This window comes from Salmo salar, chromosome 02 (genome assembly GCF_965601325.2).
Source record: "Salmo salar chromosome 02, fSalSal1, whole genome shotgun sequence".
Classification (NCBI taxonomy): Eukaryota; Metazoa; Chordata; class Actinopteri; order Salmoniformes; family Salmonidae; genus Salmo; species Salmo salar.
In genome coordinates, this window is record NC_138292.1 from 28,092,501 (window position 1) to 28,112,323 (window position 19,823).

The window sequence follows — 19,823 nt, forward strand, 5'->3', positions numbered from 1 at the left end:
AGCTTTCACACAATTTACTGGCTCAGTGATTTTATGAGGGCAAGAATGTGCTAACACATATAGTAGCATCTATTGGTCAGTGGTGGAAAAAGTACCCAATTGTCATACTTAAAAAAGTAAAAGTAAAAATACCTTACTAGAAAATGACTCAAGTAAAAGTGAAAGTCACCCAGTAAATTACTACTTGAGTAAAAGTCTAAAAGCATTTGGTTTTAAATATATTTATGTATCAAAAGTAAATGTAACTGCAAAAATATACTTAAGTATCAAAAGTAGAAGTAAAAGTATAAATAATTTAAAATGTCTTCTATTTTGCAAACCAGACAGCACAATTTTCAGTTTTTTGGTATTATTTACGGATAGCCAAGGGCACACTACAACATGCAGACATCGTTAACAAACTAAGCTTTTGTGTTTAATGAGTCAACCAAATCAGAGGCAGTAGGGATTCACAGAGATGTTCTCTTGATAAGTGCATGAATTGGGTAATTTTCCAATCCTGCTAAGCATTCAAAATGTAACGAGTGGTTTTGGATGACAAGGAAAATGTATGGATTAAAAAGTACATTATTTTCTTTAGGAATGTAGTGAAGTAAAAGTAAAACTTGTCAAGAATATAAATAGTAAAGTACAGACACCAAAAAAACCTACTTAAGTAGTACTTTAAAGTATTTTTACTTAAGTACTTTACACCACTGCTATTGGTAAAGATACTGTAAAACAGTGTTATATCGCCCTTCGCCCCCAAACACTTCTCATTCTCAGTCTATAACAGCCTCTACATATTCAGAATTCATATCAGCCACTGCCATTGATTGACAATGTTGTACTTTTAGACAGTCACAGACAATCTAGCTGTTACATATAGTATCTGACAGTGCCTGAGCACACCTACTGTAGGGTGCTATACAAGGCTCCGTTTAATGATGAAATCTTGATGAAAGAATGGTTAAAAAAAGTACTGTCCACATTATGGCTCAATTCGAGAGGGACTTGTGTGATGATGAGAATACACAAACACAAGCATGTGCACACACACACACACACACACACACACACACACACACACACACACACACACACACACACACACACACACACACACACACACACACACACACACACACACACACACACACACACACACACACACACACACACACACACACACACACACACACACAGGCATGCATGTGCACACAGCAGGTCACAAGTGTCTTCTATTCCACACGATCTCTGTCAAATAACCCACCAAGCGTTAGAATCTGGAAGCCCTGTTAAAGTATGTGTGCATCACCATGGAAACGGAGCCGTGGTACTATACAGACTGAGAGTGAATGACTGTGCATGGCGGTCTGTTTTTCAAACCCACACATACGCTTTCCTTTCACACTGACTCATCTACACACAAAGAGAGAGAGACCGACATTAGAACTAATGAATTACTGACATCGTCCAATATTGGATTCTTTAGTGGGTCAAGCTGCATGTCTATTGTCTTTCTCCCAATAATGAATTTGTCATCCAGGTTTCCATTCCTGAAGGGTGTTTTAGAGTAATATCTGAAAGTCTTAGACCTTGAAAAATCTCTTCAGTCTGAGGCTGTGAGGTGAAAGGCTGTGAGGTGAAAGGCTTTGTGACACACTGAGGCTATCCAACATACAATAGACAGAGCACACAGTGTGCAAAACAGTAGCAAAACATACACAGTGCATTCGGAAAGTATTCAGACGCCTTGACTTTTCCACATTTTGTTACGTTACAGCCTTATTCTAAAATGTATTACATTGTTTTTTCCCCCTCATCAATCTACACACAGTACCCCATAATGACAAAGCGAAAACAGATTTTTAGACATTTTTGCAAATGTATAAAACATTAAAAAAAAAATACCTCATTTACATAAGTACTCAGACTCTTTGCTATGAGACTCAGGTGCATCCTGTTTCCATTGATCATCCTTGAGATGTTTCTACAACTTGATTAGAGTCCACCTGTGTTAAATTCAATTAATTGGACATGATTTGGAAAGGCACACACCTGTCTATATAAGCTCCCAAAGTTGACAGCGCATTTCAGAGCAAAAACCAAGCCATGAGGTCGAAGGAAGCTCCGACATAGGATTGTGTCGAGGCACAGATCTGGGGCAGGGTACCAAAAAATTCCTGCAGCATTGAAGGTCCCCAATAACACATTGGCCTCCATTCTTAAATGGAAGAAGTTTGGAGCCACCAAGAATCTTCCTAGAGCTGGCAGCCCGGCCAAACTGAGCAATCGGGGGAGAAGGACCTTGGTCAGGGAGGTGACTAAGAACCCGATGGTCACTGGGACAGAGCTCCAGAGCTCCTCTGTGGAAATAGGAGAACCTTCCAGAAGGACAACCATCTCTGAAGCACTCTACCAATCAGGCCTTTATGGTAGTAGCCAGACAGAAGCCACTCTTCAGTAAAAGGCTCATGACAGTCCACTTGGAGTTTCCCAAAAGGCACCTAAAGAACTCTCAGACCATGAGATATGAGACTCTCTGGTCTGATGAAACCAAGATTGAACTCTTTGGCCTGAATGCCAAGCGTCACGTCTGAAGGAAACCTGGCACCATCCCTACGGTGAAGCATGGTGGTGGCAGCATCATGCTGTGGGGATGTTTTTCAGCGGCAGGTGTAACCGATGTGAATTGGCTAGTTAGTTAGCGGTGGTTCGCGCTAATAGCGTTTCAATCGGGTGATGTCACTCGCTCTGAGACCTGAAGTAGTTGTTCTCCTTGCTCGGCAAGGGCCACGGCTTTTGTGGAGCGATGGGTAACGATGCTTCGTGGGTGTCAGTTGTTGTGCAGAGGGTCCCTGGTTCAAGCCCAGGTTGGGGCGAGGAGAGGGACGGAAGCTAAACTGTTACACAGGGACTGGGAGACAGGATTGAGAGAAAGATGAATGGAGCAAAGTACAGAGAGATCCTTGCTGAAAACCTGCTCCAGACTGGGGCGAAGGTTCACTTTCCAACAAGACAATGATGGTAAGCACACAGCCAAAACAACACAGGAGTGGCTTTGGGACAAGTCTCTGAATGTCCTTGAGTGGCCCAGCCAGAGCCCGGACTTGAACCCGATTGAACATCTCTGGAGAGACCTGAAAATAGCTGTGCAGCGACACTCCCCATACAACCTGACAGAGCTTGTGAGGATCTGCAGAGAAGAATGGGAGAACCTCCCCAAATACAGGTGTGCCAAGCTTGTAGCATCATACAGTCTAAAGGCTGTAATCGCTGCCAAAGGTTCTTCAACAAAGTACTGAGTAAAGGGTCTGAAAACTTATGTAAATTTCATATTTCAGTTTATTCCTTTTTTGGGGGATTTTTTATTTATTTTTACTGTTTTTGCTTTGTCATTATGGGGTATTGGTGTAGATTGATGATAAAAAATAAACAATTGAATACATTTTAGAATAAGGTTGTAATGTAACAAAATGTGGAAAAAGTCAACAGGTCTTAATACTCTCTGAATGCACTGTACATACCGAGTGATATAACTGATTGCTTTGGTGCGATTATTCTCTGACCACTCCAACAATCTTCTGTCAGGAAATTGAAAGGGATCAATAATATAGCCGACTAGCCTAATGATATGCTATCCAACTCAAAGAGATGTCTCTTTCTCTCTCTTTCTCCCCCTCTTTCTCTGTCTTGTTTTCGCTCTCTCCCCCTCCATCACTTTCTATCTTCCTCACTAGCTTTCTCTTTCTCTTGTCTCCTGTATTAGTCCTTTTAAACATTCCCACCCTCTCTATCTATCTATAGACCTTATCAGCAGCTCTCCTCTCTCCTCCTCTCTCTGTTTATAACCTAGTCAGAGGAGTGGTGTTGAGCCAGCTAAAAAGAGGAGGGCATTTAAGGGCATAAAGGCAGGGGCGGAAATCCCGGGGGGGACGGGGGGGACACGACCCCCCCATCCTGGTAAAAATATGATTTGTCCCCCCCAATATATCACTGAAACATAACTATGTAATTTAAATAATATTAATAATACGCAATGAAAGCAATTGTGCTGATTATAGACACTTAATAGCGCGTTTTTAAGTTTCAAAAGATTGCGACCCCCCCACCCTTTGCCTCACAATGGTTTGATCCACTGCCAGTTCCTTAGTTGGCAAGGTAACAGAGAGGTCGTATCTACTGTCTGAAAGGCACTCAATGCACGTAACTGACGTGAGGTTAATCCAGTCAATCGCGCACACACACTAGCTGAATATGCAGAGCTAGCGCGCAAATATGAACTATTAAGCTAGCTAGTACCTATTCCATTTATGTGGCGTCGTCAAAGATGGAATCTTTGCTATCGTCAATTTATTCCAAGATCAGCATGCAGATGATGTAAGTTAGTGCTTCAAAGTCCCTGTGATAAGGTTAGCGATAAACTGAAATCCAAACTGAACAGAACTACACTCTCTTCTACCATTGTCTTAAATATATTTAATGGTCTCGTTGCAAAAGCTAAATTGTCGCAAGGGAACTTTTATTTATTTATTTTATTTCACCTTTATTTAACCCGGGTAGCAAAGATTCTAGCAAACACCACTGAAACTGAATTGGTGCTCGCTAGCTTTGCAAATTCAGCTATTGTTGGAAGCCAGCCAATATGAAACAAACTATTAAAATTACAAAAGGTTGCAGCATATGTTGTGTAAATGGTGAACTCATACAGCTGTCAACTCTTGTCATTTTAATCCGTTTCACATTTGCTAGCTACCTTTTAGATCGAAGCCCAAATAGAATGATTGAAGATGATAGAAGCCCATCTCCTACTGTAAATAACCTGCCAGCCAGCCAGGTAGAAAAATGGCAGAAAAATAAAAGACGGACATCAGAGTATTTTTCAATACACCAAAACGCATAGTAAGAACCCTAGTAGCCTAATATCGCAAAGACTAGTTGATAAAATGTTCATAAGAAAGAAATTAAATTCTAATGGAAATGTTTCACAATGATGTCATTAGGCAGAGCAGGCAACAGATGGCACACAGACAGCAGAGTTGGGGACAGATATGCAGGGACAGACTGGCAGAGACAGGGAGTCTCAGGTAAGTTTGTTGAGTCTTTGTTTGGCAACATTATGAAAGGTTCTAAAAAATGTTGACTTGTAAAATAGAAACATAATTGGAAAATGCCATGGATACCCCCACTCTCAACTTCAACTGGTGACTGAACTAAGATTTGTTAAAGGCAATGGTATTGCTGTTGTGATTAGTTGTGTCGTTTTGGGTACCGGTAGTTAGGAGTACGGCAAACACCTTATTTCTTTGGTTCCTCAATATACATTTACCACATTACAATGTAGGCTATGTGTTACAGCACTACTTTTGGTGTCCCCCTCAGGAATTGCTCTTGAGAAAATGTCATGTAATTGTCCCCTCCAAAGTTGATATCATATTTTCGCCCCTGCATAAAGGTGCAATGCATGATGGGTGGTCTGGCAAAGCCACCTGAAGTTTGACTTTGAAGCAGACATGGCCTCTGTGCAGTGTTCTCAGAAAGTATTTGATGAACAGTATTTGAAAGGGGGAAAGATTTAGTAAACCAATTAAGAACATCGAGACATAAGAGCAGGTGGAGAGAGAGAGAAAGAAAGAGAAAGAGAGCGAGGGAGAGAGAGCGACAGAGAGAGACAAAGAGACAAAGAGAGAGAAGACACTGACAAAGGCGACCGAAAAGCTTCTGTAAAGCTACTATAAACCTAACAGAGAATTGAACATTTTAGGTTTTAATCAAATACCCTGCTGTAGCTCTTTCATGCAGTCAAATGACTAGTGGCCTCATGGGTGGAATGTTATTATTTATATACACTACCGTTCAAAAGTTTGGGGTCACTTAGAAATGTCCTTGTTTTTGAAAGAAAAGCTAATTTTTGGTCCATTAAAATAACATCAAATTGATCAGAAATACAGTGTAGAGATTGTTAATGTTGTAAATGACTATTGTAGCTGGAAACGGCAGATTTTTTAGGGAATATCTACATAGGCGTACAGAGGCCCATTATCAGCAATCATCACTCCTGTGTTCCAATGGCACGTTGTGTTAGCTAATCCAAGTTTATAATTTTAAAAGGCTAATTGATCATTAGAAAACCCTTTTGCAATTATGTTAGCACAGCTGAAAACTGTCGTCCTGATAAAAGAAAAAATAAAACTGGCCTATAATTTAGGTGTATATGTATATTTTTTTAACAGACGGAAATCTGGTGTTTCTATGTCAAACGATTTTGTTATATTTCAGTCTTCAGTAATGTATTTAAAGTGTAATATTGGGATGCTAACATAAACAAATATACATTTCAACTCTATATCTGACATGGTACAGGTGTCTTATTTTTTAAGCCCATAACCATGTGTGTGAGGTGGATACTTTTGTTTCAAAGTAGGTTTGTTTAAGACTACCAACAATCACTTTGTATGACCCTGATTTAGCCGACTGCAGTAAACGGTTAAGAAGGCAGAACCACAACTTCTCATACAACAAAGATAGGGGCTAACGAGTAGTCAACAATAATTACCAATGTAAAACATTCACCCATGAGGACATCAATTGTAACATACATGAATGCTCCAGCATGCTAATAAGGTTTGTTTGTAATGGACGTGGACAGGCCTTTAACCCCCCTCCCACTGTTAGACATAAACTGTAATCTCCTCTCTCTGAATAGGCCTTTTTCTCAGTGCTACCATGTTTGTCATTGGAATATGTGTTATCTAGCACAATGAGCACAATGTAGCTATTGTCAGCCCGTTAGCAGCGTATAACCTCTCACCTTCTGTCAACTGTGAAAGAGTGTAATTATCATAAACAGGCAGTGGGCCAATTAACACCTAACACTGTTTTATTAGTCTGCCTGTCTGTCCATAGGACAACACAGATTTTTCACCATGATTATATTATTTTCAATGTGGTCCTGAATACATTCTGCGGAAATGTTCTTCCCTGGAAATTGAATTATGAGTGGATAACAGCGCTTGGGATAACATCCCAATAAATTGGGATAACATCCCAATTAACCGTATAAACACAGTATCCGTGTAAGCGTGCCTGCGTGCGCATGTGTTTGTGCAGACACGCTTTGTGTGTGTGTGTGTGTGTGTGTGTGTGTGTGGGGGGAGGGCTGAGGTCAGAGCCACAGGAAGTGTCTGACAACGTTACACGCTAGCTACACGCTACAGGGTCTTACATGCCACCTCCTGATCCTGTCTCGTGTTGTGATCCCCCGCAGATGGAGAACTAGAAGCATCTTTCATTTAAAACAGTGAGGGAGGAAAGAAAATCTAAACAGACTAGCTAGCTATCTCTGTATAGCAAACCTCATTAAAGTACTTCTGTATTTATGCTGCTGATCTGGAGAGTCACTCACCCTTGAATGCAAAATCACCTTGATTCTTCTAAAATGGATTATGTGTCCCAATGAAAATAATGTGTCCCAATGATACTGGCTCATTTGAGCATTTATTTTAGTTTTATAATGATTGGGCCAGTATGCTACGAGGCTACCGCCTAGAGCAAAGAACAAAGAGAACCCACTCAGTGCCTCTCTACGTGTCATGTGGAGTCATGGAAGACTTCCCATAGGCTCACGCTTAAAGTTTAACTCTAAGAATCTGAAATGGTCAAACTAGAAACAATTATGAACAATTGCAAAATACCCAGTTAATACTAGATTATATATGATGTATATGACATTTATTTGAAATAATTATGATTTCAAAGTCAATTAGTGAAGATAAAGAGTTGCTTGAATGTCTGTACCTTGAATAGCCATGAATAGTATATGAAGAGACAGCATAGAAAGTAGATAATAAGCTTGAAAGGTTGACTAGTCTATTAATTTATTTAGATCCCCTTTACCTGTTACCTTAGTAACAACTCCTTATAATTGGGCACTTGAAGCACTGTGAAAAAATCGGAAAAATCCGATTGCGCTATATGGGGAAAAGGGTTTATTATATAATGCAAACAAAGCTGATTCTCTCTCTCTCTCTCTCTCTCTCTCTCTCTCTCTCTCTCTCTCTCTCTCTCTCTCTCTCTCTCTCTCTCTCTCTCTCTCTCTCTCTCTCTCTCTCTCTCTCTCTCTCTCTCTCTCTCTCTCTCTCTCTCTCTCTCTCTCTCTCTCTCTCTCTCTCTCTCTCTCTCTCTCTCTCTCTCTCTCTCTCTCTCTCTCTCTCTCTCTCTCTCTCTCTCTCTCTCTCTCTCTCTCTCTCTCTCTCTCTCTCTCTCTCTCTCTCTCTCTCTCTCTCTCTCTCTCTCTCTCTCTCTCTCTCTCTCTCTCTCTCTCTCTCTCTCTCTCTCTCTCTCTCTCTCTCCCTCATTTGTGACTCCTTTGATCCTCGGGGAGCCCGACAGAGCGTATGTGGATTTGTACCTTTTAATTCAACCCGATCGGCGACTCATAGATCACGCAACCGTAGTAAATAAAAGTCTCACATCAAATTCTGTTTCAATTAAATGTTCTTTATGTCTGGCATACTAAATACCTATTGGCAGAGATGTGCCCATCCCACAGGGGAAACAAGACTATAGGAGAGGTGATCTGTTGGCGAGCACTACTACAATTGGTTCCAGGGTGTGATTCTTCGTGTTGTATGTATGTAATGTGTCAGAGAAGAAGCCTTTTCACATCAGCTGCACCATTTCTAAAGTGAAAAAGAGCACAGTGCAACCTTATCAGTGGCAAAATGTCACACGTGTGATGTGGAATCATGGAACACATAGGACTACTGCCTAATCAAAGTTATGGAACACATAGGACTACTGCCTAATCAAAGTCATGGAACACATAGGACTACTGCCTAATCAAAGTCATGGAACACATAGGACTACTGCCTAATCAAAGTCATGGAACACATAGGACTACTGCCTAATCAAAGTCATGGAACACATAGGACTACTGCCTAATCAAAGTCATGGAACACATAGGACTACTGCCTAATCAAAGTCATGGAACACATAGGACTACTGCCTAATCAAAGTCATGGAACACATAGGACTACTGCCTAATCAAAGTTAAACTCTTATAGTTAGCAATGGTCAAACTAGAAATGATGATGAACAGTTTTAAAATAATCAACTAATACTACAGAAACCCTATTTATGAAATATACACTATATATACAAAAGTATGTGGACACCCCTTCAAATTAATGGATTCGGCTATTTCAGCAACACCCTTGCTGACAGGTGTTTAAAATTGAGCACACCGCCATGCAATCTCCATAGAAAACATTCACAGTAGAATGGCCTTACCGAAGAGCTCAGTGACTTTCAATGTGGCACCGTCACAGGATGTCACCTTTTCAACAAGTCAGTTTGTCTAATTCCTGCCCTGCTAGAGCAGCCATGGTCATCTGTAAGTGCTGTTATTGTGAAGTGGAAATGTCTAGGAGCAACAACGGCTCAGCCGAGAAGTGGTAGGCCACACAAGCTCACAGAACGGGACCGCCAAGTGCTGAAGCATGTAACGCGTAAAAATTGTCTGTCCTCGGTTGCAACACTCACTACCGAGTTCCAAACTGCCCCTGGAAGGAACATCAGCACAAGAACCGTTTGTCGGTAGCTTCAAGAAATGGGTTTCCATTGCCGAGCAACCGCACACAAGCCTAACATCACCATGCGCAATGCCAAGCATCGGCTGGAGTGGTGTTAAGCTCACCACCATTGGACTCTGGAGAAGTGGAAAGGCATTCTCTGGAGTGATGAATCACGTTTCACCATCTGGTAGTCCGACGGACGAATCTGGGTTTAACAGATGCCTGGAGAATGGTACCTGCCCAAATGCATAGTGCCAACTGTAAGGTTTGGTGGAGGAGGAATAATGGTCTGGGGCTGTTTTTCATGGTTTGGGCTAGACCCCTTAGTTCCAGTTGAAGGGAAATCTTAACGCTACAGCATACAATCAAATCAAATCAAACTTGTTACATGTGCCGAATACAACATGTTTAGACCTTACCGTGAAATGCTTACTTACAAGCCCTTAACCAACAGTGCAGTTCAATATTTAGTTTATTTACCAACTGTGAGAGAATGCCTATTATTTTATATTGTATGCAAAAAAATGACAATTATATTATTTTATACTAATACAATTGCTCAGAGAAAGCGACTAAGTAATATTTTTTTCTCAAAAAAATAGTTGGAGAACACATTGGGAGGGATCTTGGACCATTCCTTCATACAGAATCCTTCCAGATCCTTGATATCCTTTGTCTGCGCTTATGGACTGCCCTCTTCAATTGAAACCACAGGTTTTGATAACGCTAAAAAGTCATCTGATTCAGTAAACCATTTATGAAATACTACGACTTCTTCAACTACCACATACTGTGACTTTAACCACCATTATAATACCAGTATGAGGTCTTTGAAGTACTGTGATTTTAACTACCAGTATGAGGTCTTACAGTGCTTGCGAAAGTATTCACCCCCCTTGGCATTTTTTCCAATTTTGTTGCCTTACAACCTGGAATTAAAATGTATTTTTTGGGATTTGTATCATTTGATTTACACAACATGCCTACCACTTTGAAGGTGCAAAATATTTGTAATTGTGAAACAAACAAGAAATAAGACAAAAAACAGAAAACTTGAGCTGCATAACTATTCACCCCCACAAAGTCAGTACTTTGCAGAGCCACCTTTTGCAGAAATTACAGCTTATACTAATATATCTCTATAAGCTTAAAGATTGCTGTACACCAGCAGAAACCATCCAACTTGAAGGAGCTGGAGCAGTTTTGCCTTGAAGAATGGGCAAAAATCCCGGTGACTAGATATGCCAAGCTTATAGAGATATAGTTGCATAACTATTCACCCCCACAAAGTCAGTACTTTGCAGAGCCACCTTTTGCAGCAATTACAGCTTATACTAATATATCTCTATAAGCTTGGCATATCTAGTCACCGGGATTTTTGCCCATTCTTCAAGGCAAAACTGCTCCAGCTCCTTCAAGTTGGATGGTTTCTGCTGGTGTACAGCAATCTTTAAGTCATACCACAGATTCCCAATTGGATTGAGGTCTGGGCTTTGACTAGGCCATTCCAAGACATTTAAATGTTTCCCCTTTAACCACTTGAGTGTTGCTTTAGCAGTATCTTTAGCATCATGTTCCTGCTGGAAGGTGAACCTCCGTCCCAGTCTCAAATCTCTGGAAGACTGAAACCGGTTTCCCTCAAGAATTTCCCTGTATTTAGCACCATCCATCATTCCTTAAATTCTGACCAGTTTCCCAGTCCCTGCCGATGAAAACCATTATGTTCTTGGTGTGATGAGAGGTCTTGGGTTTGCGCCAGACATAGAATTTTCCTTGATGGCCAAAAAGCTCAATTTTAGTCTCATCTGACCAGAGTACCTTCACCCATATGTTTGGGGAGTCTCCCACATGCCTTTTAGCGAACATCAAACGTGTTTGCTTGTTTTTTTTCTTTAAGCAATGGCTTTTATCTGGTCACTCTTCCATAAAGCCCAGCTCTGTGGAGTGTACGGCTTAAAGTGGTCCTCTGGACAGATACTCAAATCTCCGCTGTGAGGCTTTGCAGCTCCAGGGTTATCTTTGGTCTCTTTGTTGCCTCGCTGATAAATGCCCTCCTTGCCTGGTCCATGAGTTTTGGTGGACGGCACTCTCTTGGCAGGTTTGTTGTGGTGCCATATTCTTTCCATTTTTTAATAATGGATTTAATGGTGGTCCGTGGGATGTCAAAGTTTTGGATATTTTTTATAACCCAACCCTGATCTGTACTTCTCCACAATGTTGTCCCTGACCTGTTTGGAGAACTCCTTGGTCTTTATGGTGCCGTTTGCTTGGTGGTGATCCCTTGCTTAGTGGTGTTGCAGACTCTGGGGCCTTTCAGAACAGGTGTATATATACTGAGATCAAGTGACAGATGATGCGACACCTAGATTGCACACAGGTGGACTTTATTTAACTAATTATCTGACTTCTGAAGGTAATTGGTTGCACCAGATCTTATTTAGGGGCTTCATAACAAAGGGGTTCAATACATATGCACGCACCACCTTTCTGTTTATAATTTTTTTGTCATTTTTTGAAACATAGTTTTTTTAATTTCACTTCACCAATTTGGACTATTTTGTGTATGTCCATTACATGAAATCCAAATAAAAATCAATTTAAATTATAGGTTGTAATGCAACAAAATAGGAAAAACGCCAAGGGGGATGAATAGTTTTGCAAGGCATTGTACATGTACTGTGAATTTAACCACTAGTCTATTACCAGTATGAGGTCTTGACAAAATGGCCAAAACTCTTTTGATTAGTTCAGATCTCTGAGGCATTGAAAACTAATTACAGCTCCACCTTTTAAAGAGGGCCTTGAAATCCTTCAGTGTGTCATGAAGAAAATTAAGAGAAGTTGGATAAAAGTGTGCATCAATCAAATGTAACAAACCCAATTATTGTCAGCCCTCTCTACTCTTTTCTCCTCCCTCAAAGCCATCCGAGATCTCCCCATGACTCAATCCTGATGCACTAATTACAGACATGTAGAGTCTTAACTAATAACAGCAATTCAATCAGCGCACAGCGGCAGCATGCATGGGAGAGGTAAGGCAAGCGCAGCACGGGATAAATAATGACAAACCGCAATTTGGTTGATATTGTTATTTTTACGCTCTGCTTCTTAATAATAGGATCGTAAATTGCGTTAATTTTCTTGATTCTAGAAGCTTCCTGTTTAGTCGTGATGAGTCAATTGTGGCGGGCTCTGGTATGGCTTTCAGACGGAGGAGATAGCAGGGATGGAGTAGTCGTGTAGCCTACAGAATCCCTACAGCACCAGAGCAGACTTTCTTTACAACTCACAGACAACTCCACCCCAAGAGATAGATACCACAGGATGGGGAGTGATACGCTTATCGTTGAAACTAAGTGTTTTTTATAAATCTTCTATAGAGTGAATAATAACAATACACATGATTTTTATAGCGCTTTTCTAAAATGCCAAAGATGGTTGGATGAAACCTGAGGAAGTACAGCTGTGAGTTGGTCTGTGTGACTCATAGAGAAGCATTAGAGATCCTAGGGCACTCTTTAACTTCCCCCAGAGTTCCCCTGAATGTCTGGGTTTAGCATCACTGGGTAGAGAAACAACTCCTCAATAGAGGGACTAATAAAATGCTAGATAGAGAGAGCCTTAAACCATGAAATCTTATTGGACAATCAATCAGCCAATTAGCCCTGCCTGAAACTGTTCTCAACCAATTGGAAAGGGACCTCTCCACAGCAGTGAAGTGAAGGGTGGACTGGTAATTTAAAAGTGGTGTACTTTTGGCTACTTCCATTCAGTTCACTCACAGGCCGACAACCATCCTGAGAAATTCAAGTGGAGCACTTTTCAAAGAAAATGACCTAAAAACTAAAAAGGAATAACACCTTTTCCAAGGAGTCAATTAAGTCTTAGAGCAGTCCTGGGCATTCATAATCACTTATATAGACATGGTATAACTCTGTTATAGCACCCAGCTGACAGTTAGTACAGCAATTTCATTTCTCTATGAATAGACAAAAAGTGTCTACCACAGAGCAAAGAGGGAATGGTACTTACCAGTATGGTGGAGACAACAAGAGATCTGTTGGCTAAGGAGTCTGTGACGTTGGATGTCTTCCCCTTCTGGTGGTCTGTCATGTTCAAGCCACTAGGAGGGTCCCATGTTCCAATCTGAGGGGAAAAACACAGACAAAACATTAGCATTTAGTGCACTTCAGTTATATCTTCCACGCAGAAATACTGTTCAGGGAAGAGTGTGTCTATGAGAAAATATGATGTGAGGTGCGTTATTACAAACATGCACCCACCCACCCCCACCCACCCACCCCCACCCACCCACCCACACACCCACCCACACACACACACACACACACACACACACACACTCCTCTTCCACAGAGAGCTAGAGGCAGATCCTGATCCTAGATCAGCTCTTATATCACATCCCGCAGGTTAAGAGTTAAGAGTTCACACTGCTGTCAGCCGTGTCCTAAGGGTGCTGGAGAAAATTCTGGGAATGTGTGCTTGAGCTGAAGAGGTGGAGTACTGAGTGTATGTGTGTGCATGTGAGTGAGTGTGTAAGGAGGGGTTGGTGGAAGCAGAAAGAAAAGGAGGAGGAGAGGGGCGAGCCTGCAGGGGCCTCTCATCCTGGCTGTGTTATTTTCTTACCCGCTACAGGGCTTCTCATCTCAGCAGACACTCTGCTCTGCAGCACCAACCCACTACAGCCACAACAGTCCTGCTCCTCTCTCTGATGCCCACTACTGAGGCCTTAGAGATGGCTGCTTTGTAATTGTAAATCAACTGTTTAATTCAGACTTCATGAGGCTGGAGGGCTCCTGAAGGTTTTTTCATTAAGAGAGTAAATTATTCATGGAGGCGCAGACACACGCCACAGAGAGGGATGGGGAGGTCAGGAGCAGCTGAGAGGCACACACAGGGGAGCATGTGTGTTAGGAGGGTGTGTGTGTGTGTGTGTAGGTTGGTGTTTGGCTCTGTTGTGTTGACAAGCTTTTGTTTATGAGTTATCTCCTCCATAGACGTGCACACATGGTCATGTATTATAAACATGCACACACACACACACACACACACACACACACACACACACACACACACACACACACACACACACACACACACACACACACACACACACACACACACACACACACACACACACACACACACACACACACACACACACACACACCCCTAGTACCTTCTCCAGTCCATCCTCCTTCAGACTAATCACATCCAGGTCAAAGTCTGTCCTCAAGCCGTTGGTTCTGTTGAAAGTGATCCGCCCAGTCAAGCCATCCCAGTGGGCCTGGAGGAGAGAAAGAGAGAGGTGTAGGAAGCGAGACAGAGAGGAAGGGGGGGAGAGAGAGAGAGAGATACAGAGAGAGAGACAGAGAAAGAGACAGAGAGACAGAGAGAGAGAGAGAGAGAGAGAGAGAGAGAGAGAGAGAGAGAGAGAGAGAGAGAGAGAGAGAGAGAGAGAGAGAGAGAGAGAGAGAGAGAGAGAGGGAATGGGAGAAAGGGAGAAAGGCAGAAAGGGATGGAGGAGGGAAAGAGAGAGAGAGATTCATCATAACCAAAGAGCAAGAGGTCACACTCATTCTCAGCAAAATAGAGACATTCATTATTCATCAGAGTTCACCTTTAAGCAAGGCGCACAAACACACAAAGGTATGCTGCACACACACACAGACACAAACACACACCCACACGAACACACAAAGGTATGCTGCACACACCCACACACACACACACTGTATATTACTTATTAATACCACACATACAAACGCGATACAGCTTTCTCCAGGACACAGACGCTTTTTGGACATAATTCTGATCGTTGCTCTAGTAACAGTGAGAGAGTTATTACCCAATCTGTAACGATTCAGGCACTGCCTTGGAATGCTGAAAATCGAGCATAAAAGTGGCCCTAAGCACTGAACTCTCTTGTGTTACATTGCATAGCAAGTGTTGAATTCTGTGCCCTTTTCTTAGAGAAGCAGGAGCAACTGGCTTAAAGCGGATGTTATTTCAGAAAGAACCTGCAGTATGACTCATCTAACGTCATGTTTTTACAGGCTCATAAATGTCACATTGTTCCTCTACGTTGGGAAGAGAACGCTAGATGAAAGAAGATTGTTCATTTCCAAGAAATAACTACAATTACCTGCCTATGTGGTTGGACATGGTTATGTTGAAAATAACAGTGGAAATTGGTCATAATCTAGGTTTAAATACATTTAAAGAAATGCATATGAAATACATTTGACTAAATCCATTTTAAATAGATGTAGTATGTTCAGTGTAATGTTAGCCTGTGATACAGTGGTGATTCAGTGATAGTGTAATGTTAGCCTGTGATACAGTGGTGGTTCAGTGATAGTGTAATGTTAGCCTGTGATACAGTGTTGATTCAGTGATAGTGTAATGTTAGCCTGTGATACAGTGGTGGTTCAGTGATATTGTAATGTTAGCCTGTAATACAGTGGTGATTCAGTGATAGTGTAATGTTAGCCTGTGATACAGTGTTGATTCAGTGATAGTGTAATGTTAGCCTGTGATACAGTGGTGATTCAGTGATAGTGTAATGTTAGCGTGTGATACAGTGGTGATTCAGTGATAGTGTAATGTTAGCCTGTCATACAGTGGTGATTCAGTGATAGTGTAATGTTAGCCTGTGATACAGTGTTGATTCAGTGATAGTGTAATGTTAGCCTGTGATACAGTGGTGATTCAGTGATAGTGTAATGTTAGCCTGTGATACAGTGGTGATTCAGTGATAGTGTAATGTTAGCCTGTCATTCAGTGGTGATTCAGTGATAGTGTAATGTTAGCCTGTGATACAGTGGTGATTCAGTGATAGTGTAATGTTAGCCTGTGATACAGTGGTGATTCAGTGATAGTGTAATGTTAGCCTGTGATACAGTGGTGATTCAGTGATAGAGTAATGTTAGCCTGTGATACAGTGGTGATTCAGTGATAGTGTAATGTTAGCCTGTCATACAGTGGTGATTCAGTGATAGTGTAATGTTAGCCTGTGATACAGTGGTGATTCAGTGATAGTGTAATGTTAGCCTGTCATACAGTGGTGATTCAGTGATAGAGTAATGTTAGCCTGTGATACAGTGGTGATTCAGTGATAGTGTAATGTTAGCCTGTGATACAGTGGTGATTCAGTGATAGTGTAATGTTAGCCTGTGATACAGTGGTGATTCAGTGATAGTGTAATGTTAGCCTGTGATACAGTGGTGATTCAGTGATAGTGTAATGTTAGCCTGTGATACAGTGGTGATTCAGTGATAGAGTAATGTTAGCCTGTCATACAGTGGTGATTCAGTGATAGAGTAGGGAAAGGGGATACCTAGTCAGTAGCACAACTGAATGTATTCAACTGAAATGTGTCTTTCGCATTTAACCCCACCCCTCTGAATCAGAGAGGTGCGGGGGGCTGTCTTAATCGACATCCACATCATTGGCGCCTGGGGAACAGTGGGATACCTGCCTTGCTCAGGGGCAGAACGACAATTTTTTACCTTGTCAGCTCTGGGATTCGATCCAGCAACCTAACGGTGATAGTTCAGTGTTAGCTTGTGATACAGTGGCCATGCAGTGATAGTTCAGTGTTAGCTTGTGATACAGTGGCCATGCAGTGATAGTTCAGTGTTAGCTTGTGATACAGTGCCCATGCAGTGATAGTTCAGTGTTAGCTTGTGATACAGTGGCCATGCAGTGATAGTTCAGTGTTAGCCTGTGATACAGTGGCCATGCAGTGATAGTGTAATGTTACCCTGTGTGTCAATCTGGATCGACAGTGCAGTGGTGTATAAAGACTATCAGGCTAAACAGCGGTGTCATTTATGAGGGCTGGCGTCCACCCTAGTACTGGTCCACAGGCTTAGAGAGAGAGAGCACTAGAAGTGTCGAGATGTGAGATTATTTGCGTGGCGGTTCGGGACGAAGAGCTTTAATATGTCAAAAGCTCACCCCCCCCATTCCTCCCTCCCTCCCTCCCCACCCTCCACCCACGCCACCCCCCAGCCGGGAGCAGTGTGAGTGTTCTGGTGATATCTCACAGAGCAAACAGAACAGAACAGGGTAGCTAGCCTTTACAGACCCTAAATATAGCCTGGGCCAATCCTGTTCTTTAACTGCCTAACAGACAGACAGGGAGGTTTGGATTAACCGCCCCAGTTTCCAGAATCTATCGAGCACACTGAGGAATAATTAGCCCAGATTAAGATTATTTAGACCCATTCTGTAGGGACTTGATATGAAAACAGAGAGACAGGTTTAAGATTAAGATGGTTGCTGCTCTCGGAGCAGTATGAACGTACATACTGTAAAAATGCAGTAAAAACAGGTTCTCTCACTCTTTCATTCTCTCTCTCCATTTCCATCCCTCCTCTGCCTTTCCAGTGGGCCGGTGTGTAATGTATAATACTACGTACCTCTTTGATGAGGGCCATGAATCTGTTCCCAAAGCGCCAGGGTTTGTGTCTGTTGCACTGTAGGGAGCTGACAGTGATCTGCTGAGACTGCTGCACGGCCACGGCCACCACGTGCACGGCATCGTACATGAGCGCAGCGTCCGTCTGGAAAACAACAGAGAGAATGTAGAATTTAAATGTTTTACATACACTGAACAAAAATATAAATGCAACATGCAACAATTTCAAGGGTTTTGCAGTTCATATAAGGAAATCAGTCAATTGAATTAAATAACTTATGCCCTAATCTATGGATTTCACATGACTGGGCAGGGGCGCAGCCATGGGAGGGCCTGGGAGGGCATAGGCACACCCACTTGGGAGCCAGGTCCACCCACTGGGGAGCCAGGCCCAGCCAATCAGAATGAGTTTTTCCCCACAAAAGGGCTTTATTACAGACAGAAATACTCCTCAGTTTCATCAGCTGTCTCCGGGTGGCTGGTATCAGATGATCCCGTTGACGAAAAAGTCGGATCTGGAGGTCCTGGGCTGGGGTGGTTACACGTGAGAGGCTGGTTGGACGTACTGCCAAATACCCTAAAATGATATTGGAGTCGGCTTATTTTAGAGAAATTAACATTACATTCTCTGGCAACAGCTCTGGTAGACATTCCTGCAGTCAGCATGCAAATTGCACGCTGCCTCATAACCTGAGACATCTGTGACAAAACTTCACATTTTAGAGTGGCCTTTTAATGTCCCCAGCACAATGTGCAACTGTGTAATGAACATGCTGTTTAATCAGCTTCTTGATATGCCACACTTGTTAGATGGATGGATTATCTTGGCAAAGGAGAAATGCTCACTAACAGGAAGGTAAACAAATCTGAGAGAAATGCGCTTTCTGTGCGTATGGACATTTCTGAAATCCTTTATTTCGGCTCATGAAACATGGGACCAACACTTGTTGCGTTTATATTTTTGTTCAGTATAATTTAATCAGTCTGTTGTCCCCACTTGCTTCAAGATGTCCACCATTGTTCCTGTACCCAAGAAAGCGAAGGTAACTGAACTAAATTACTATTGCCCCGTAACACCCACTTCTGTCATTATGAAGTGCTTTGAGAGGCTAGTTAAGGATCATGTCACCTCTACCATTCCTGACAGCCTAGGCCCACTACAATTTTCACACCGCCCCAACAAATCCACAGATGACGCAATCGCCATTGAACTGCACACTGCCCTATCCCATCTGGACAAGAGGAATACCTATGTATGTTCATTGACCACAGCTCAGCCTTCAACACCATAGTTCCCTCCAAGCTCATCACTAAGCTCAGGGCCCTGGGTCTGAAACCTGCCCTCTGCAACTAGATCCTGGACTTCCTGATTGGCCGACTCCAGGTGGTGAGGGTAGGCAACAACATCTCCCCATGCTGATCCTGAACAAGGGTTGCATGCTCTGCCCCCTCCTGTACTCCCTGTTCACTCACGACTGCGTGGTCACTCACTTCTCCAACTCAAGTTTACTGATGACACAACAGTGGTAGACCTGATTACCAACAATGACAAGACAGCCTACAGGAAGGAGGTGAGGGCCCTGGCGGAGTGGTGCCAGGAAAATAACTTCTCCTTCAATGTCAACAAAATGAAGGAGCTGATCATGGACTTCAGGAAACAGCAGAGAGAGCATGCCCAAATCCACATTGATTGCTGCCCTATCTACATAGTAATTGAACACTGGTCACTTTAATAATGTTTCCATCCTGTTTTACTCACTTCATATGTATATACTATATTGTAGTCAAGGCTCATCCTATACAACAACTGCTGTACACACCTT

The 19,823-nt window shown here is 42.3% G+C and overlaps 1 protein-coding gene across 2 annotated transcripts in view; it reads right to left on the minus strand.

Moving 5' to 3' along the window:
* Nucleotides 1-19,823, minus strand: part of LOC106578944 (glutamate receptor ionotropic, kainate 2) — a 310,913-nt gene that overhangs the window by 133,585 nt on the left and 157,505 nt on the right. For both annotated transcript variants that reach the window (XM_045701495.2, XM_082961526.1), the window contains exons 8-10: nt 18,002-18,145; nt 14,755-14,862; nt 13,590-13,703 (exon numbers count right to left, since the gene is read on the minus strand). In XM_045701495.2, coding sequence (XP_045557451.1) covers nt 13,590-13,703; nt 14,755-14,862; nt 18,002-18,145 — 366 coding nt within the window. The remainder of the gene's footprint in view (nt 1-13,589; nt 13,704-14,754; nt 14,863-18,001; nt 18,146-19,823) is intronic.